At 40.9% G+C, this 22,123-nt stretch overlaps 1 protein-coding gene across 3 annotated transcripts in view; it reads right to left on the bottom strand.

Annotated features, from left to right (window-relative positions):
* The window catches only part of PHF21B (PHD finger protein 21B), a 185,152-nt gene that overhangs the window by 19,970 nt on the left and 143,059 nt on the right, over positions 1 to 22,123 (bottom strand). For 2 of the 3 annotated variants that reach the window (XM_077469366.1, XM_077469367.1), the window contains exons 4-9: positions 18,998 to 19,342; positions 17,225 to 17,347; positions 14,000 to 14,051; positions 11,258 to 11,334; positions 9,058 to 9,109; positions 5,010 to 5,032 (exon numbers count right to left, since the gene is read on the bottom strand). In XM_077469366.1, the coding sequence (XP_077325492.1) occupies positions 5,010 to 5,032; positions 9,058 to 9,109; positions 11,258 to 11,334; positions 14,000 to 14,051; positions 17,225 to 17,347; positions 18,998 to 19,342 (672 nt within the window). The remainder of the gene's footprint in view (positions 1 to 5,009; positions 5,033 to 9,057; positions 9,110 to 11,257; positions 11,335 to 13,999; positions 14,052 to 17,224; positions 17,348 to 18,997; positions 19,343 to 22,123) is intronic. The other variant, XM_077469368.1, reaches the window with a different exon arrangement.

Genomic DNA, 22,123 nt, shown 5'->3' with positions numbered 1-22,123 from the left:
TCTTAAAATTATTTATTTATTTTTTTGAAGAAAGACATTGTTTTTGTATGGCCAGCAAATAATATATTACAATTCTGTTTGAAAAAAAAAATTGATCTCCGAGTCTGATGACATTTACCAGATTCAACCTCTAAGGCCGCGTACACACGCGGGGACTGTTCGCCCAACTCTGTTCCGCTGAACAGTGTTTCGGCGGACAGTCCGCTCGTGTGTGGGCTTTCAGCGGACAGTTTCAGCGAACAGTCCGCTGAACAAGGTTTTTCGGAAATTCCGTAAAACTGTCCGCTGAAACTTTGTTTCAGCGAACAGTCCCCTCGTGTGTAGGCTTGTTCGTCAAACTAAGTTCCGCGCATGCTCAGAAAGGATTTACACGCCGAAAGTTATAATGCAGTGTATAGGACGTTGTATTTTCCGTCCCGTCGTACGTGCCGTTCACGTCATCGCGCACGGTTTCAGCAAACTGTTCGTTCGTCGTGTGTGGGCAAGTCCGTCCATGCTAATTTTGAGCGGACTGTTTGCTGAAACTGTATGGCCGCGTACACACGCGGGGACTGTTCGCCCAACTTTGTCCGCTGAACAGTGTTTCGGCGGACAGTCCGCTCGTGTGTGGGCTTTCAGCGGACAGTTTCAGCGAACAGTCCGCTGAACAAGGTTTTTCGGAAATTCCGAAAAACTGTCCGCTGAAACTTTGTTTCAGCGAACAGTCCCCTCGTGTGTAGGCTTGTTCGTCAAACTAAGTTCCGCGCATGCTCAGAAAGGATTTACACGCCGAAAGTTATAATGCAGTGTATAGGACGTTGTATTTTCCGTCCCGTCGTACGTGCCGTTCACGTCATCGCGCACGGTTTCAGCAAACTGTTCGTTCGTCGTGTGTGGGCAAGTCCGTCCATGCTAATTTTGAGCGGACTGTTTGCTGAAACTGTATGGCCGCGTACACACGCGGGGACTGTTCGCCCAACTTTGTCCGCTGAACAGTGTTTCGGCGGACAGTCCGCTCGTGTGTGGGCTTTCAGCGGACAGTTTCAGCGAACAGTCCGCTGAACAAGGTTTTTCGGAAATTCCGAAAAACTGTCCGCTGAAACTTTGTTTCAGCGAACAGTCCCCTCGTGTGTAGGCTTGTTCGTCAAACTAAGTTCCGCGCATGCTCAGAAAGGATTTACACGCCGAAAGTTATAATGCAGTGTATAGGACGTCGTATTTTTCGTCCCGTCGTACGTGCCGTTCACGTCATCGCGCACGGTTTCAGCAAACTGTTCGTTCGTCGTGTGTGGCCATGTCCGTCCATGCTAATTTTGAGCGGACTGTTTGCTGAAACTGTTTGACGGACAAAGTTGGGCGAACAGTCCCCGCGTATGTACGCGGCCTTTGACGGACAAAGTTGGGCGAACAGTCCCCGCGTGTGTGCGCGGCCTAATAGTATATACAGTATATCTCTTCTGTGTGTTATTCTCAGTGTGGATTAAAGATTTTACTCCCTAACCATATAGTTAGTTATTTATATTTACCGCTGGTGTATAGGAGATATTTAAGAATAAATTGCCTTTTTTTTTTAAACTTTACATATTAACTAAATTATACACCACACTTTTTTTTAAAGGTTATTAATCAAAAAAATTTGCCAACTAATCGATTATGAAAATAATCGTTAGTTGCAGCCCTACATAAGTCAGAAAGAAGCACTGTCACAGGCTAAGCGCCACTTGTGGGGCAGTGATGTCATCCACCCAGGTAAGCTCTAAAACCATCTGACTAGCCAGATAGTGACTATTCTGACCAATTGATTATTCCTGTAGTGGGGACGTAGCAAAAGAGTGTAGACTAGTAAGCATACTTTGCTGGAGGGGATTCTATTAAGAGACTCTGTCACTTGACAAAATGACAGAGTCTCTTTAATGGTTAGACTGGCGTGTTAAGCCGACCCCGTTGGGAAAAGACAGTGATTATCGCTAGTGGCTGTAGCGATATTTACAAGATAATCCAGCAGGCTGATTGTACCCAAGTTGATTGAGGGATCAACCTGGTACATTCAGCCTGACCATTAAAGTGTTACTAAACCCAGAATCTTGGCTCCACTAGATCTGGTCTCCCACAGTACGCAGAACATGGAAATGCAATTATCATATTTATCGGGGTATAACATACACCCTAATTTTAAGAGGTAAGTTTCATGAAAAAAAAAAAACTTTACACAGACCCCCTGTGCATTACACAGTCCCCCTGCACATTAAGCAGCCCCCTTTACATTACATACCCCCCCCTTTACATTACACAGCCCCCCTTTACATTGCGCAGCTCCCTACCCCTGCACAGTACACAGCCCCTTTCATTGCACAGCCCACCTGCACTCCCAGGAGATCCTCAGTCTCCTGGGACAGCACTGCCAGCGTACTCTAAAGTAAAAAAAAAAAAAAAAAAAAAGTGCTCATTTCTTGGCCCTGTGCTGATCACATGCATCATCCCAAGAAAAAAAAAAAAAAAAAAACCTTTGTAGCAATACACCAAAATGAGCATGTGCAGCCCGACTCCATACACCCTGTGTTATCAGGAAATTATTAGGAGTCAGTGGAAGGAGGGGACGATCAGAGAAGCCAGGATACAACAGTCTTTTTACACATGCAGAGGATTAACTCCTTAGGTTCCACAGTGAGTATAACAAGCATGCTTTACTGCATATACAGACTGATTTTACTGTTGTGGGTTTAGTAACCCTTTAATGGCTCTCGCGACCCACGGTTGGGCACTTAAAGAGCAATGTACCTGTACGTTGATGTGCCCAGCCGTGCCATTCTGTCGATGTGCAGGAGGCGGTCCTTAAATGGTTAAAGTGCAACTTTTGCCAGAAAAGTAAGTTCTGCTAGATCACTTTGGGCTGGCCCCTTTTGCAGGTATAGCTATAACTCTGCTCTGCACATGCTCATTTGCTTTCCATTTTAGGCATTTTTAGGCCGATCAGCTGACAGCCTTAAAGTGGAATTAAACACTTTTATACTTTACAGCCAAGAAAGCTGCTTCTGTTTGATCTGCAACTGCCGTGGTGTTGCACATATGATCAGTTATGATGATTTGACAGTTTGGTTGGGGACACAAAAAAATGTGTCAGCAATCCTGGCATTCCAGGAATGTAATGTTTTTTTGAAACCGTTAAATCAATGGGTTTAATTCCACTTTATGATTCACTGCTGGGGCTCTGGGCTTCAGCAAAATGGCCGCCTCCATCAAGAAGAAACAGGAAAAATACTGGAGGCAATTTACAGTACACACTAATTTGGTAGCATGATTATTAATGTGGAACGTATGTTCCTTGCTAAAGAATTTGTTTTTATCACGTTAAAGTTCTGCTTTAGAGTGTCTGCATTCTGGATGAAGTAGTAAACATATACATTTCTGGTCCCTGACACACATTGAATACATTTTGTTTTCTTGTGGAATCAAGACATTGGGGGTTATTTACTAAAATACACTTGGAAGTAAAGTCGCTGTAGATCCGAGGGGGACATGCAAGGAGAATAAAAAACAGCATTTTAGCTTGCATACGATTGGATGATAAAATCAGCAGAGCTTCCACTCATTTCAGATCTACCCATTACATTTAGAGCGACTGCACTTCAAAGTGCATTTGCCTTTCGTAAATAACCCCCTAAGGCTCTTTTCACATGGGCTTGTCTGTTTGACTGACTCCACTTGCTCAGCAAGGGATCGTTCCGCTGATCCCCGCTGAGCAGGCGGATGGCAGGTCCATCTCCGCTCACTGTGCAGGGGCAGACCTGCAAGAGTCCCGCTCACCTCTATGGGGAGAGCGGATAAACAGACTGCCTGTCCATTTTCATTCGATCCCGATTATCCGATTTGGCAGACAGGATCGAATAGCAACGGGTGACCGCTGACATCTGCTGCCCCATAGGGGTTAATGGAGGGTCTGATCGGAAAGCCTGTGTGAAAGGGCCCAAAGGCAGGCCATGCATTATGCAATTTTCTTTGTTGAAGGAAAGAAAATTGCTCGAATCCCTCCTGCTTTACTGTTGTATTCTGACAACAGAAAGTTTCCCAGCCATCAGAATACAATGATTACTGCAGCTGCTACAGCCAGTGGCAGTGGTCGAATAAAAAAAAAAAACAACTGGCTGGTTGTACTGAAGTTGATCAATAGATTCTATTGATAGATCAAAAGTCATCTGGTTCCTGCTGAACTGGCCAAATTTCGATCCGTCTATGGCCGGTTTAAGACATTGGTGTGGCACTCCTGATGTCTCCATCACATGTTTTAAATGACAGTGACTGATTCTCCCCAAATGTTCATAGATTGTAAAAAAAAGTACGGTAATTTACCCTCCCCTTTACTGTATTCAAAAGAAAGGAAAGAAGTTGTGAATTTACATTAAACTACTTTTTTACATAAACTTTAGGAAGTATAAAAATAGTTACTGGGCAGTGATGTGAACAATCTTTCAGGTTGTCTGGGGACCTTAAACTGCAGAAAGGTACAGATCATGACTACTGAGCAATTCAGCACAAAACGTAAAATGAAAAATGTAGGTATGGAACTAATACTTAGTGAATCCCTAAAACAATGAGTGACAAAACAAAGCAAAGCCCTCACTCTATAATCAGCACCAGAACAATCACGGATTTTGCAGTAACCACACACGACAGCTGTCAGTCAACATAAATATACATATATCGCGGCACAGTTTTTTGTAGATCTAAAACCTGGAACTTCATTGCCACTTGTTTAGTTGACTTCGGTGCTAATTAATACTGGCTGTTGATCTACATAATATATGCTGATGACATGTAAATTCTTGCTTATACAATAATGCACATATCAAAATCTTGCCAAAGTTCAAGAACTGCTGCAGCTAAATATTTGCCAATAGCCTGCCTACATGAGTCTTTTTCCTTTTGTGACATTGGTTACCTTAAAGTTTACATAAATGAGATGCTGAATATAATAAGATATACCTATACCTAATCACAAAGTAATCTTTATTGGGTAAACCTTGCAAACATACCTTCCAACAGGAATCCGTAATGGCTAGCATATAAAGAAGGGTAAAAACACGTTAGTGGACAGAGTGAGAACAAACGTGCAACACAGCAGGGGGTGGGGGGGGGGGGATTTGTACAAACTATGTGAGGGTTATGGGTATGTGCATACATTGATCATGCAGAATCTGTATATGGTTATGATAAACCAATGGGTACATTCTCAGTTCTCTACTTTAATGAAGCAGTGAACTGTAAGTTCTTTGGAAAAAAAATAAGCTACTGTCTGCATTAAAAAGCCTATTGAAATGTTTAATTAAATCCTTCTATTGATTTGAAGAAAGTTGTGAAATGTTCCAATATACCTTTTTGTGCCAAAAAAATTGATTTTCAGAGCCATTATACCTCTGACAATCCTCTGTTCTACATCTCTTACACAACTCATCCCTTCTGGCAAAGCTGGTTCTAATCAGCCTCAGAATCTACTCCTCCCTTGCCTGCCATCATTTTACTTTTTCACTGCACTGCCTGAAGGATAGGGATGGGTTGTCCTAAAATGCATAATGTATTCAAAATAGTCAATTTTAGTAATTTAAGGTTATCAGAAAATATGAGAACCTGTATCAAACTAATGAACAATATATTTCAGAAGGGAAAGGATCTATCGAATGACCAAATGACCATAGAGATGTCTAAGATTACAAAATGTAGGAATGTATGTAATGCCACTACAGAGTCAATACATGGGGCAGCCATTTTGTTCTCATTCTTTATCACAACAAAAGGCTAAAAAACGCTAGTCCAGTTATATATCACACACCAGGCACAGCAGGTCTAGGGGCTCAACCAATAAGGTAGATTTACTAAAGGAAAATAGACTGCACTCGTTACAGAGCAGTCACGCTCATTTTCCCTAGAGCTTAGTAAATGCGGTAAAGATCTAATGATTTCCATCATCCAATCATGTGCAAGCAAAATTTTTATTTATTTTTTCCTTGCACCTGATTGGGAATTCTTTAATACATTACATTTACTAAGGAAAATAGCTGCAACTGAACTTTCAGAGTGCATAGTCTATTTACCTTTAGTAAATCATCCCTAATATTTCTATTTAGTCCACTCCCTTAAAAGCAAGAAAACTGCATTTGTTTACAAGAGGAATTTCAATCCATACAGGAGCCCAGTTCCTTAGGTTCTTGTATTTTTGTATGAAAAGAATCAAGTAAAATTTTAGCTGACATATCTGATACAATGTACAATATTTTTTTTAATAATGAAATTGATATGATGAGTTCACTAAGGACACCCAATACAGTAATACAAAGCAAAACTTTAGGTTATTGTTAAGACTTACTCCCTGACTGTATTGAGAGGTTGTCGGCCTCTTTCTGCAGGTTTTTATTAGTTAGTAAGGTGGTCTATCAAAGAGAAATGCAGCAAGAGGTCGCAATCTGTGAATAGTATCAGGAAGTGTTGAAATTTCAATGATACCGAGTCTGTGTATTGTGGGGATAAGAGACACTGGTGAGGGCATCTAAATGTACATGTAAGCTCCTCCAGGTGTCTGCATTCTAGGCTTTACTCTGCTTACTTTCATAAGTGCAGAAACAGTTTTAATGTTCCTGTGGTGGCTCTGTTATGTCAACCATTCTATAATAATTATGCCATATGTTGGACATGCATTCATTATCTTCTAAAATCGAATTATTAACACAGATGACTAAAAAATAATATTTTAAATTACAGCTACTATTATGAGTATGGAAGGAGAGAGGGGAGAGACAGAGGGGAACATACACTGAATATGCACATCAAGGCTGAAAATGTAGCAAAATGGGTCATTTTACATGCAGACTTTGCATCACTTTTCATTGATTAAGAGTTACTCTATTTGTTTTTTTAACCTGGCATTTGTAGTCAATTTGAACCAAATAATCATGCACGCTACTAGAAAAGGTTAGCTGGTGCTACAAGGGACTTTCTCAAGAAGTAAGGCCTTGACCTTCAGTGACATTCATCTAGCAATATGGATCATCTTAAAATACACAATTATATGATTAGCAACTTGATAAGGTAATCAATTTGCTGGCAAAACAGCCACAGGACCATTAATCATGCAGCTTTGGTGAAGCGTTTAATAACTGTATTAATTAATAAAATCCTGGAATCAGAATGTGTCACGACAACAGTGTGAAGGTTAGAGCGAACAAGTCGCTGGGAAGTTCATCTTATGAAATAAAAGTCATTTGTATCACTGTTACCAGTTTGGAATAGCCTGTACATCTTACAGCTGGACCCCCCCACTTACAATTTTTCCCAGATCTAAATAAATACTATGTTTCTTTCCTAGAAATATCCAAAGTAGTAAAAGTGAAACTCCAGCCAAAGCTTTTATTCGGCTTTTAATTTTGGATAGATTGGGGAAAGGTCATAAAATGTGTTTTGATTACTGTCTGTGATCCTGATTCGGGAAAAGTCCCCTACTTTAAGCCGTAACAGCATTATCTTCCCAACAGGAAGTGAGAAGAGAAATAGTACGGTAACAATAAAAGCACATCCAGAGTAGAGAGAGGGAAGGTGAGAAAAACCATCAGCTTTTATATGCAAACTGTGTGCCTGTGGACAGATTCTTCTTTTCTCTTCACTTCCTGTCCCAGCCAAAAAGTTGTTACCAGTGTTTCGTCACATATGGCGACCCATCACATTTGGATACCCGCTGGACTGTGCATGTATGACGCTGCCATATGCGTTTCAATACCGTGGCAATCTGTGCTTGCAGAGAATTTTGTGCCCACACCCCAGTCCAGGTTTAAGCCCCACCATCCAAGTGGACATAGAGTTAGATTATAATTATGCCAAGAGAAGCGAGGCCATGCCTGAAGTGCAGCAAACGCGGCCCTGTGTTGGAATGCATATGGCGGCGTCAAGCATGCGCACTCCAGTGGGTAGCAAAATGTGATGGGTAGCCGAATGTGAGGTGACACCGGCAGCAAGACAAAATCTTCCCATCAGGGCTACAATCAGCAGAAAAAAAAGTACCTGGCAGGGATCCCAACCCATTTTCTGTATCTAAAGTAATATATATATATATATATATATATATATATATATATATATATATATTGGGCTGGAATTACACTTTAAAGCGTCTCCTTTGGTTGTATAAAAAATCCAGTCTATACCATCCTGGAAAAAAAATGCTGCTTTTGGACACTTCTGGATGTGTCAGTTACCGTGTCTCCTGCTGGGTGCTGTGGTTCCTCCCACCAGGACAGCCAGGATTACAGAACATGGTGCCAATGTAAGGGCTGGGGGAAGAAACCACAGTGACCATCAGGGCACATGCTATCTAACAACCCTAAAAATGTCAGCAGCGACACCAGTAATTGTGGAAGAAACAGAGATCTGAATTGCTGGAGAGGTAAGAATACAGCTTCTTTCACAGGATCCTGCAGGCTAAATGATTTACACAAGCAACAGGATCAACCTTTTGCAAAAATTTAATAAGTGCACCCACATAAACAATAATAAAATGTGCATTTATTAAATTTTTGCGTTAGAGCCTGCAGAGCATTGCAACCATGATTAATGTATTGCATATGCAATGTATGGAGGTACGGACCTTCAGTTATGGTTCTGGAGAAATTAAAGGCTAAGTTCACCTTTAGTAAAATAAAATAAAATGCACAGAAATTTTGCAGGTAGAAAATGTACTCCAATGAGATCTACAAGTCCCTCTGTCATGATGGTAGATGGGACTTATCTCTCCATTTTAAGATTCAGTGCCAAATTCAAACAAAAACATAAGGCAGCAGAGCGGAGAACCCCACAATTCAGGTAAGTGGAGGGCAGGAGGATTTTGAGTATCTGACTATTTTTCATGTTACACCCTAAATATGGGTATAACGTCAAACAAGATCAGAAAGCTGGAATATGCTTTTAGTCCTAAAATCATAATTGAGCTGCTTTGCTGGGTTCGATAAAATAAGTGGTAGGGCCAGTAGCGAGCAGGTGTTCCTTATCACACAAAGTCATGCGAATAGAGATTTAGAGTACCAAAGGTGGGGAACTTACCTTTCCCTGTTAAGAACGGGTTACTCAAATAGTTTGAGGCAAGGCGTTTCCGCTGAAGACACAATAAGAACGCCATGAGACACAGAACTCAGAAACAGTCCCTAAGACACCTGGCATTCTACCCAAACAATAGCTCTGATAAAACACGTTATTTCAACATTCTCCCCTTTGAAATAACCACATTTCAGGAGAAAAAAAAAATAAAAATCAATGCATATGAGCAAAAAAAGGGCATACAAATAAAACAGCAATGAAATTCAGATTTTAGCCATTACATCTCCTGAAACCCACCAAACGATCGGTATAACCTCAACAATCCATCCACGGGACCGTTGTTCGCTGTCAGCATTTTGTTCTGCTTAGTCGTCAATGATTTCATGTTTACATCGCGTACAAGTGCAAAAATCCTCCATCCCTCACGCTGGGAATGTGCAATCTGATTATTCAGCGATTTCAGGATGGAGGGCTAGAAGTGCTTTACGAGGTAATCTTCCTGGTACTGAATAAACTCCAGTGAATATTTCACACTATATCCCGGCTGTCACAAAACACAAAGCAATTACCCTGACTTCCATTCATTTGGCAATTTATTTCCGGCCGTCAAGAGTCACCAAGCGTGGGGCTGTGAATATGCATGAGTGAAACATACGATTCATTTTATTCTGCTCCTCCCTCCCTTTTCTGTCATACATGACAAAATCCTTCGAACTGCTGGCTGATTGCATTATGAATTTCACAAAGTCACATTGATCAGGCAAACAAATACAAACATGTTTTTCTTTATATGGAAAACTCTTGTTTTTGACAAATCGGACACAGTAAGGCAACGCAGTGAAACAATTAAAGTGTTTGTTACCCCAGCATTTCATATTCCTGATATGTGCCTGCTATACCATGTACAGTACTTGTATTATAAAGTATACTGTTCTCTTTGTATTGCTTCCTTTGTCTGAAATCCCTGGTGTTCCTGCCAGTCCCTCTACTTTTCTATTTAAAACTGACCGCACTAAACAGGAGGGAGAACACATTGTGGTCAGTTCTCTAGCCTGCTCTCTAATGATCAGACTGGTCCTGACATGCACCCCTGGGAAGATCAGTGTACTCCTGTATCTCCTTACCCAGCTCTTATGCAGCTGAGAACAGAGGGAATATGATCACTTATATAAAAAAATAAAAATAAAGGTATTTATTGTGTTTTTATACATCTATACACAAATGTTTTGCCTTTCATTTCAATTTAAAATTTTAAAGATGATACTCTTGCTATAGGTGTAGTCCATTTACACATCTCCCAAAGCCTGACCGGAATAGTCTCAGGACTTTGCTAAGTGAGGCCTAGTCATCACTCTGCTCACCACCACCACAGGATTGAGCTCTTTCTCTGATTCAAACCCCCTCACATACTCTCTCCCCTGATGCAGTAGTTCTGAGCTCAGCATTTGAGAGCTCACTCCTGTGATGGAGGTGAGCAGGGCTGACTAGGCCTCACTTAGCAACATCCTGGGAGTATTCCAGTTAGGCTTCATAAGGTATTTAAATTGCTTACACCTATAGCAAGGCCTTTATTCAATTTTAGTCAAAGTTGCACAGTTTGTTTTTATCTACAGATACCCCTTAGTTTGGTGGTAAAGGTGAACTATCCCTTTAAAGTGTAACTGCAGTCTTTTGTCAAAATGTTCTGGGCCAGACTTGCACATGCACTGCACCGTGCACTTTTTATTCAATCCTATGGTTGGAAAGGGGAGCTAGGGGCATGCTAAGCTACACTATAAGTGTAAGTGTATCTTAAGTTCATTTACACTTATAGACTACGCCGCATAAGACTATGATATAATGATATAAGACTATATTAGGAATGCACCAAAGGTGTATGTTCTAAACCTGAAACTACAAAACATTTTGGTTGGTGTTCTGCTTTAAAGGGCTACTGTCAACTTCACTCATTGTTCTGAGCAAAGTACTATACCAGCACCGCCCTTCTCTTGCACTCAATGGGAAACCAAGGAAGGTTGTGTCCAACTGAAAGTGTAGGGTTTGTATAAAGAAAACGTTTAACTTTGAGCACTACGTATAACTTCAAATGACTGTACAAGCACAACGGAACAAGTTGCTTCTGTGCCTTACTATCCCAAATCTGACAGAAAGGCAGAGTTACCCTTTAATCCACACTACAAAAGGTGTATAAACTTTTCTGTCATACCTCTGGTTCTAAAAGGCCACTGTAGGCCGGGTTGGCTGTGCTTCTCCTTTTCCTCTCATGTCGCTTGCTTTGGATCTCTGTAACCGTGGAAACAAACTTACATTAGGGCTATTCATAGGAAGCCAAGAGTAGTGATGGATGTTACATATGTTGGCGATAAATATGATGCTGAGGGAGAAAAAAAGTGCAGTAACAAAAGCTTACTGGATGAGACGTAACAAATCCGTAAGCTTTCGGTTAAAGATTATTCTTACAAAAAGGTGAGAGTCTGGGAGCTGCTGCGACTGGACACTGCACTTACGCTTAGGGCAGTATGCGTATAAAGACAAAATGTCTGAAATGCAGAATTCTTATGTTCTAGGCATCTCTCTCTGGGTGCAAACTGCCTTAAACATTTGTGCCACTAGGTGCCCAGATCAGCAAGAACACAGAGTTTGACAGGCCACCAGCAGCAGGTCTGGGTGGGACACCTGTACTCTCCGCCCACAGCAAAATGTCAGCGCTCCCTGCACCAGTTACACCCAGCATGTATGGGATCTACAGCATCAATCCACTTGAAAGTGATATTTTGGGAAGAGTCTGGTTGGCTCAGTCAACTGCTGGCTTTTTATATTTCTCTGATAAATATATTATGTACTATACAAATACAGACAAGCAATGCTGAGGCTTCAGTTTGTATTCCCCAGAGTTATGATCAAGAAGAAAAAAGGAATCTGAATGTCTGCAGCTTTAATGTCTACAAAAGAAGTCACTTGTGTCACTGTATTGCAAAAATAAAAAGATGAACGATCAGCAAAAAGTCTTAAATTAGCAGATGCATCAAACATGTAACGACTGCCAAAACGCTGTGACATATGCATATACATTATGCTGATTAAATGAAGCGGGGAGAGGGATGCATAGAATTACTAGACCCTGGATCGGAAGAGCTGGTTACTTTGTACTGAGGACTTGTGCGGTCTGAATAAGTGGCAGTGTATTGGCGGAAGAACACAGAGGCTAAGAGCTATCAGCGGAAATACTGGAGAATCTATCGGAGTATCTGAAAGCAGATGTCAGTTTGCAGCTGTCATTACAAGCATAGCCTTGAGTTAATTCTATCTGAGCAGATTAACACATTCTTGTTGCATTTAATGTTTTCTGAAGAGCAATGTTTGGCTGAAAGTGTGCAGCTTCTTCATTAATTGTTCCCCCGAGAATCATATACAATATGTAGTCACTTTATTTTTTTGCAGCAGATGTGCGCCATCAGAAAATATTACAGGTAAATTCTGCGCTAATGTACCTGACACTGACAACCAATGAAAGGTCTACTATAAGAAAGCCTTAGATTTATGGACAACACATTGTAAATTATTGAAACAACACTCCTAAGGCCACATCCGTATAATGTTTAACTCAGAAGAGACGAGAAACAAAGGGGCAGAAGCCCTCATTCTGACTTTTCAGGCAATGGACAAAAGTATAATAAAACAAATATTTTATTAATAAGATTACAGCAGACAGGTCATATATAGAAAAGAGTTAAAAGCATACAATACATATTGACAAAAAATTGACACCGAATAGATGCTAGTGAGCCCCTGTGCGTCAATGCGTTTTGCTATTGCTTCTTCAGGACACACAGGGTTTTGGTTGGAAGAAAACAGGTCTCACTCACAGATAACCAGTTGTCTACACATGGAATCTCCTGGATGATCAGAAGTAAATCACCATTTATAACAGGAGGTGGACTTGCAATAATACCACTAGCCGGAGGATGGGCTGATAACGTCTATAGATATATGTATATCATTCACCTGGGGGAGAGGTGGATGAAAAGTGCAAAACTTGAAAAATCCTGGATAATCAAGGAGGAGGCAAAGAAAGCCTCTTTGAGCCTTAACAGTCCACATTCATTGAGAGATTAGACAAGTAGTTCCAAAAGGCTGGAAAGTATGCTTTCAAATAAATTCAGCAGGCACTTGTGCATCAACCCATCAGATGTCTGTAAAGTCCACTGTAGTGCTTAAACATGCAGTATTGACTAATCATTCAGTAATCCCCCCCAGGAGCCTACAAAGTGGAGCCAGAGTGTCAGTGGTGGGACAGAACCTCATACAGGAAGAGGCAACTGGCTCAAGATAGGGACAACCAAGAAAATGGCAGCACAAATTGTTATGAACCTGATGCTGTAGTGCAGGGATATGCAATTAGCGGACCTCCAGCTGTTGCAGAACTACAAGTCCCATAAGGCATAGCGAAGCTCTGACAGCCGCAAGCATGACACCCAGAGGCAGAGGCATGATGGGACTTGTAGTTTTGCAACAGCTGGAGGTCCGCTAATTGCATATCCCTGCTGTAGTGGGTGGCTTCTGTGCCTTTCTGATGAATAATATGTACGATTCCAAAAGACCTTTAGGATATGCAGCATGTAAACTATCTATTTTTAATACTTTGGCAACTTTTGTTACCAGTACTACTTTAAAAAGTTAAGTTAGTTTTGGATGCCTGATAGTGACGGAATTGCTCACTGAATTCCTATATCTCGTAGAGATTACAGTGGACAGATCTCAGCTCCCACATCGGTATATCTGTCTGTTACACATAAACCTCTGTGATTTTTTTTATTTCATCTGTATTATGGGAAATGCAGCAGCAGGATACAGACTCCTTTTGGAGCCATAGAAAATAATTGGAGATAACTTTCAACATTTTAATGGTTCATAGTTTATAATTTACATTAGATTCCATTTAACTTACCTTCCAAGTGTTCAGTTGTAACTAGGCCTAATGCTACCATAAAGGCAATTTTCTAGGTAAAAGAAGATAAAACTTAAGATGAGAATACACCTTGATTACTGTAACATTACAGATTTTTGCAGAGAAGATAAGGCATGGGGTCACATCAAGATACACAGCCAACTGAAACTAACAATACATAATATGCTTTTTTGAAATGTCGACAAATTTAATGCAAAACCCTAAACTTTATTAGACTCTTAAGAGCTATTGTCACTTTGCCTATTTAGGGAAAATTGACAGTGCTTCCTGATGGTCTACCTCCCAGCAAAGTATACTAATCGATATATAACACCTTAGTTAAGCTTTTGATGTCAGATGACATCAGAGTTTACCCAGGTGGTAGCCAATCAGCTTCTAACTTCAGCAACAACAACTACAGTAGATAAAAAAATGTCTACACACCCCTGTTAAAATGTCAGGTTTCTGTGATGTAAAAAAATGAGACAAAGATAAATAATTTCAGAACTTTTTCCACCTTTAATGTGACCTATAAACTGAACAACTCCCGGATCCTACTTTGTTGAAGCACCTTTTGATTTTATTACAGCATGCAGCCTTTTTGGACATGAGTCTATCAGCATGGCGCATCTTGACTTGGCAATATTTCACCACTCTTCTTTGCAAAAACACTCCAAATCTGTCAGATTGCGAGGGCATCTCCTGTTCCAGCTGAAGAAAAACAGCCCCAAAGCACGATGCTGCCACCATCATGCTTCACTGTGGGTATGGTGTTCTTTTTGATGTGCAGTGTTAACACATCTTTTGGAATTATGACAAAAAAGTTCAACCTTGGTTTCATCAGACCATACCACATTTTCCCTTTCAGGTGTGTTTTTACAAAATTTACAGAAATTAAGCTGGGTTTGGATGTTTTTATTCGTAAGAAATGGCTTCTGTCTTCACACTCTACCCCATAGCCCAGGCATATGAGGAATATGGGAGATTGTTGTCGCATGTACCATACAGCCAGTACTTGCCAGATATTCCTGCAGCTCCTTTAATGTTGCTGCAGGCCTCTTGGCAGCCTCTCTGACCAGTTTTCTTCTCCTCTTTTCATTCATTTTGGAGGGACGTCCAATTCTTGGTAAGGTCACTGTTGTGCCATATTTTCTCCACTTAATGACTGTCTTCGTTGTGTTTCATGGTATATCTAATGCCTTGGAAATTCTTTTGTACCCTTCTCCTGATTGATACCTTTTAAAAATTAGATCCCTCTGATGCTTTGGAAGCTCTGTGAGAACCATGGCTTTTGCTGTAGGATGCGACTAAGAAAATTTCAGGAAAGACCTACTAGAAAAGCTGAACTTTCTTTGGGGTTAATCAGAGGCACTTTAAATGATGGCAGGTGTGTATTGACTCCTATTTACCATGAGTTTGAATGTGATCACTTTATTCTAAATACAGCTACATCCCCAGTTATAAGAGGGTGTGCACACTTTTATTTTTTATTTTTACCCCCCCCCCCAAAAAAAAAGATTTAAGTTTGTTGTTTCATTTGAGTTGTACAGTTTATAGGTCATATTAAAAGGTGGAAAAAGTTCTGAAATTATTTATCTTTGTCTCTCTTTTTTTTTTTACATCACAGAAACCTGACATTTTAACAGGTTGTGTAGACTTTTTAAATCTACTGTATGTGACATTATTAGGACCTGGCAACTGGCTGCTCAAGCCTGAGAGGCCTCACATGGGGGAGGTCACACTTCACTATACCCATTTAATTCTCTGGCCAAATGAATGGGCAAAGTGACAGTTTCTTTTTAAACAAATTAATAAGATCTACAAATTTTGATTAAAGTGATTGTAAACCCTTACAACACACTTTGACCTACAGGTAAGCCTAGATTAAGGCTTACCTGTAGGTCCAAGAAATATCTCCTAAACCTATACGGTTTACGAGATATTTGCCCGTAGACAGCGGCGGGCAGGCGCACTGAGCGCGGCATTTTCAGCGACGGAGCTGCCGCGGGTGTCGGCTCCCGTTGCGCATGCACGGGAATGACGTCATCGCGGCTTTGCCGAATGACAGCGGCGGAGCTGCGAGACCCCACCGAGAAGATGGATGCGCCGGACTACAAGGGACAGCGGTGACTTCGCTGGCTCCTGTGTCAGGTAAGTGACACATAATGGACTACTATGCGATGCATAGTAGTACATTATGCTTTGCCTTTGCAGGGAATGAAAGAGGAAGTAAACTCATCAGGGTTTACTTCCTCTTTAAATAACTTTTATATATACTATTAGGTAAAGCTGTCAAGAAATCTGGTCAATTATGACTTTGCATATAGTAGAAAAGTAGAGATTAAGTAAGGCCACTTTCACACGTGCGGCTATTCTGCCGCTGTTAAAAGCATGTTTTGTTATTTTTTGTTATTCTGAAATTCAGAGAATCCTGGCACAGCGTTCACTTGCAGTTGCGACTAGCTGCATTTAGCTGCGTTTGGAAAATTCTTGCCATTTCTGATGTGCTTCCTATTGTTTTTCTTTCCTTATTGCCGCTGCTATCTGCAGGAGAAGTAGTACACTGCGATTACCTGCAGTTATGTGCAGATAGCTGCAGTAAATCCTTCCTGGACGCAGTCAACTTTATTTTTTCTATCTGCACAAAACCGCATGTAACAAAACCGTCACTAAAACGCACTGTGTGCATGGGGCCATAGGAAAGCATTGTGTGCATTTAGCTGCGGTAGATAACGTCATCTGTCTGCAGCTAAAAGCACAATTCTATCCGCCCGTGTGAAAGGGGCCTAAGAATAATCAGAAGATCAAAATAAATATGTATCTGCAAACGACAATTGTGACCTCACCATTAAACCCAGTGAATGAAATCCTAAACTTTACTTTTATTGGAAAAGTTGTGATTTGAAAACAATCTTTTTGTTAAAATATCTAGATTTGTGGCAAGCCTGAACAGCCTTGCTTTAAAGGGACAGTACGTATTTTACTCTTATTTTTTGGTCATACTTCTCCTCTGGGTCACAGGAGTGTACTTAGTTTTTATTAATCAGTCTGGCTGCCATCATAGAGCTGCTACAATCTCTGGAGGGGTCCAAACCAACATGATCCGACTGATACTGCATTATGGAGGACAGAAGTTTGTTTTTTTGTTTTTTACATTTACACACACTTCTCCTTTAAGGAACTTTCTGCTGTAAAAAAACTGTAAGTGATGAAAATCTTTTATACCTCGGGATTTTCCTCTTTTTTCTTTTTGGTAGCTGGGGGTCCCTGAGGCAGCTCTACACAAGGCTTCTTTCTTTCTGTTTTGCATTCTGGTGGGCTCTGAACTTGAGGTTGTATGATGATCACCTATAAGCAAATATGCCATCTGTTTAATAAGCGTGAAGTGACTTGCAATAAATCCTTACCGGTCAAGTTAAGCTAAAGCAGTGGGAAACATACGGTAAATATTTCATAAGTCTGAAGTGGTATAGTCATTAAAGGCTGGCCATTCAGATTCTTGCAAAAGACCAACAGTGGTGACTGGTTTACTCTGTTTCCTATCTAATTTCTAAAGACAATTATAAAAAAAAAATCACGTTAACTTGTTTGTCACATTCTGCAGTGTTTGATGACCCTATAGATGGGAGGGTATATTCAGCCAAAGCACATATGTTTAATGTGCAGGCAAGTGGAAAGATTACAACTCCCATGCCACTTTAACTGTGTGCAACTTATGGGAAAACTCAATGGGAGCTGCTAGCAGAAAGGCTCTATGCAGGCTGGAAAAAAGACCGAATGAGACAAACAATGAGGGGTGACCTACTGTTTGTGTGGCTAGTTTCTGATTGACATGATACACTTGCCTATTAATGGTGCCTAATGCTGACAGACACACCTCCAGCTGTGTGACCCACATTATGATTGCCCACATCAGGGAAACAAAGTTGCACAACATTTGGAATTGGCGGGGTAGCGTTGTAACCCCATCTCAAGAAATTCGGGAATCTGCATTTGGTTGCAAAGTTTAACAGTTGTGGAAGAAACAAAAGATGATTTACACTCGACTTTTGCAGATCGAACACAGTATTTTTACAATTTAACTATAGTTCCGCTTTAATGAGCTGTGGCCCCTGTTATAAGGTCAAAAAAAGTTATTTTTTATAACTAATCTACTTTTCTAATCTAGTAAAAAAAAAAATCCAATACCTTTTATTCTAGATCAGGTGAATGCATTGGTCTTTTGAACCCGAATGGGCAGGATGGTGGGTGGGATCAGGCTGTCATGTTACATGTGGCCATGACAGAAGGAGTCATTGTCGATCATTCTTACTTGCCCTGTCAGGCTCCCCAGTTGACTGCATTACCAGCAGCACCACTTGATGAAGTGGGTAAGAGTATTTAATTGCCAGTGACTCGTACTCCTGTCATAGCCATTCACAACAGGGCAGACCTGTCCTGCCCATTGCCCAAGACATTCAGATCTGAAAAGAGCAGAGTGAACTGTAGACACATTTTTTGGAGCATGCTCACAGGTGATTGCTGAAAAGAGGTAGATGACCCTGCAGTTAGTAAATAGATTTTTGATTAAACAATACCTAACAATTAATGAAAGAAAGGCTATAGAAATGTATTGCATATGTTATAATGCTTTTTTTTTTCTTTTTATGATTATAAACAGTTGGCTACTCAGGAAGGTGTGGGAATTCACTGCGACCAATCATTTGATTTTCCATAAAAAAAAAAATTTAAACCAGTAACTGGCTGGTGTGGGTTTGTAAAACAATTGTTAGTGCTACTACCCATTCAGCCCCACATCAAAGAGCTTACAGATGCCCTATCCACAGTTGCTAAGCTATATATAGTACTGAGAATCATGGCTACTGCTCTTAAAATCTTACGTTATTATAGAAACCACAGTGTACAAATCACAAATACAGCGAGTTACTGGTGTGGGATTACTGAAGTGAAGTTTTTTTTACTTTTTAAGAACAGTTCTAACAGGTGATCTTCACCTACCTTGCTGTCAGCGCTAATAAGGAGTGGCTGAACTTTGATACCATCATTAACCACAGACACAGTGCTGGTGTTGATTGGGTTTGCATTGCTGGGCGATGTTGATATAATGGCGTAGGCCACTCCTCCACTACTCAGAGGGGAGGAGATGGTGGGTTCTGTTGAGCTCTGTGATTGGCCATTGGAAGTCTGGAGGCGGCTGACGGTATTGTTGGCAGTTGGAAGGGCTGGGCTGGGGTTTTTGACGCTGACCACTGTGGCCTTTTGAAATGTAGTGGGCTGCTTTGAAGGCTGGTCTCTATACGGGGAGATGGGGAGACTGTCTGGAATCAGAGTCTTTGGCCTAACCTGCAAACAAACAAGAGACACATACAGCATAAGAAAAAAAAAAAAACATAATTATATCAAAGAGGCTTCTTTCTATAAAGCTGATAAGTACAGACAGATAAACATGTGAAAAGAAGACTGCGACTCAATTGGCTGTATGGAAAATTAAAATACAAAATATGTATATTTAATGAGAGCACTATGCCAAAGGGACAGGTCCAGATATTATGTTTTGTCACCATGAAAGGGTCTTTGTAGGCGTTGATAGCCAACACGTTTCAGAAATGATGCACAATTCCCCTTTCATCAGGGTCTATTTTTTTGTGCAAGTGGAATCTGGACAAGTAGTTATTTCTCAGTTGTAATGCTGTGGTGTTTGCTCAGTAAGTTGTTTGGTAACCAGACAATCCCCAAAATGCCACGGATGTAAACTCCTAATAACCGAATAAAATCCATATCTTTACGAATCCCTATGACTTGCCACTCTCATGCCTTCAGCCAATATAAGATTTTCATTGTATTTTTCACTGCTAAGTAAATTTACCCTTTATATCTAACCACTGTCACCAGGATTAAGGCTTCATGTACACTGCTGCTGGTAACGGACATTTAGGAGCAGTTGGGTGTTTTTTTCAGCTGTCCCTGAACTCTCCTCTATGTTATCTTATCAGTACATGTACACAGGGTCGTTTACAGGCAGCTGAATTTAGAAGCATTTTTTGGAAATCAAAAAAATATGTTCAGAACGAATGTTGAGAGGCATTTGAAATGCCTGTAACAGCTTGTAAACGCAGTAACTCGCATTTAGCCGCATTTTGTTTACATGCGTTTTTAATTTTTGACTATTAAAAAAAAAAAGCTTCTAAAAAGCAAAACGTGGCTAAACGCAGCATGTAAATGTGGCAAAAATTATGTTTTTAAACATTGTTTACTAGCTGTCAAGTTAAATCGTTCAGGGGAGGTTGTAAAAATATCCTGTGTACATTAAGCCTTACAGTGTTGGGAACACAACATTTTGTGTTTATTTCATTAGTACCTATATTTATATAGCACAGACAATGCAGCTCTTCTCACATCAGTCCCTGCCCTGAAGGAACTTAAAATCTAGGGGTCTCTAGCTCACATTCATTTACAGTTTATACTAAGGGTAAAGTGTTACTAAACCCAGTAATATGAAAATAAATATTGCCACTATATACCTTATCTGTATACCACGGCCAGTGATAAACTATACAATTTATCCAGTGCTTACAGTTGAGGTAGGAGGAGATTTCCACTTCAGCATGTATACACCCCCACATGTATGATGCCAATATCAGGTGACCCAGCTAGCTCTGAGAACAAGTAATTATTCTCTCCAGCATAAAAGACACAACTGAGCATGTGCAGGTCGGGTACTCTGCCTGTGTTAGCTGGCTTTCCCCAGATAGATAGACAGTGCAGGAGGGAATGATCTGTGCATACAGGACAAAACAGCCTCTTTACACAATGCAGAGGATTAACCCCTTAAGTTGCACAGTGAGTATAACAAGCATGCTATGCTGCATATACAGACTGTTGTAGGTTTAGCAACACTTTAAAGTTGTGGTAAAGCCTCAAGGTTTTTCACCTTAATGCATTCTATGCAATAAGGTGAAAAACCTTCTGTGCTGTAGCTTCCCCCAGACCCCCCTTTTTCTTACCTGAGCCCGATCCGATTCAGCAATGTGCACGAGCGCAGCGGCTCCAGCCGCTGTCTAGCTCCTCATTGGACAGATTGATAGCAGGAGCCGTTGGCTCCCGCTGCTTTCAATTAAATTTAGTGACACAGTAGCGGGACAGGGCCGAGTCCCACTGTCTGTGTCAAAGGATGCAGCAGTGGGACTCGGGAGCGAGCCTGCACATGTGCTCCCAGGGAAAGCAGATTTCCATGGGGTCACCCGATGAAGAGGGGCCTGGAGTGTCAGAGGGGGAGCCCAGAAGAAGAGAATCGGGGCTACTCTGTGCAAAACGATTGCACAGAGCAGGTAAGTAGAGGCATGTTTGTTATTTTTATTACAACCCCTTTAATTTACACAGAAGACAATGAACCTACTAACAAGTTTTTGGCGGGTAGGAGGAAAACATGCAAACTCCATGCAAGTAGTGTCCTGGTTGGGGTTCAAACTGAGGATCCTTTTGCTGCAGGGCAGGATTGCTAACCACTAAGCCACTGTGCTGCCCCAGAAAAGAAACTGAGGGGAAATCTTACAATGGGGACACCTATCTAAGAGGTAATTTTCCCTCACTTTAAAGAGATTTCTTCACACTTCCTGTTCTGTCTAAAGGAGAATAAGTGAAGGAAAATCTCCCCAATGGTACACAGATGACAATAAATAAATAAAAAATAGCAGGTGTTAGTCATTTTCAACCCTATCCAAGGTTACAGAAATACTTTAATAATCTTCCAAATGTGGAAAACCCCATATACAGTAACAACATGATAACACCCAGTCTAAGTCACACTGACCTATCGCAATCCTATCCACAATTGCATTAACCAGTCGTAATCTTTTTATGAAAGTATTAAACAGAGCCCTGTGTGAAACCTTTATGTGAATCCAGCCAGTGATGCAGAAAAATGAAGTGTTTATAATTTTATAGGCTCGCCTCGGCATCCTCTAGCTCTGATGGACTGGAAGGGTTTAAAAGTCTGTCGGAACAGTGTCACAGAATCTGTGTATTTTCTGGCCAGGCAGTGCCGTGCTGGTGAATTAATGAAGCAGACAAAAGCACAAGATTTTCTGTGTACTATCGGCAGAATCCTAGGAGAGCCATGCCCAC

Source organism: Lithobates pipiens, unplaced genomic scaffold (assembly GCF_037356315.1).
Source record: "Lithobates pipiens isolate NorthernLeopardFrog02 unplaced genomic scaffold, aLitPip1_a1.2 Scaffold_8, whole genome shotgun sequence".
Taxonomy (NCBI): domain Eukaryota; kingdom Metazoa; phylum Chordata; class Amphibia; order Anura; family Ranidae; genus Lithobates; species Lithobates pipiens.
The sequence above is the reverse complement of the archived record's forward strand: the minus strand, read 5'-3'. Positions and strand labels throughout refer to the sequence as shown.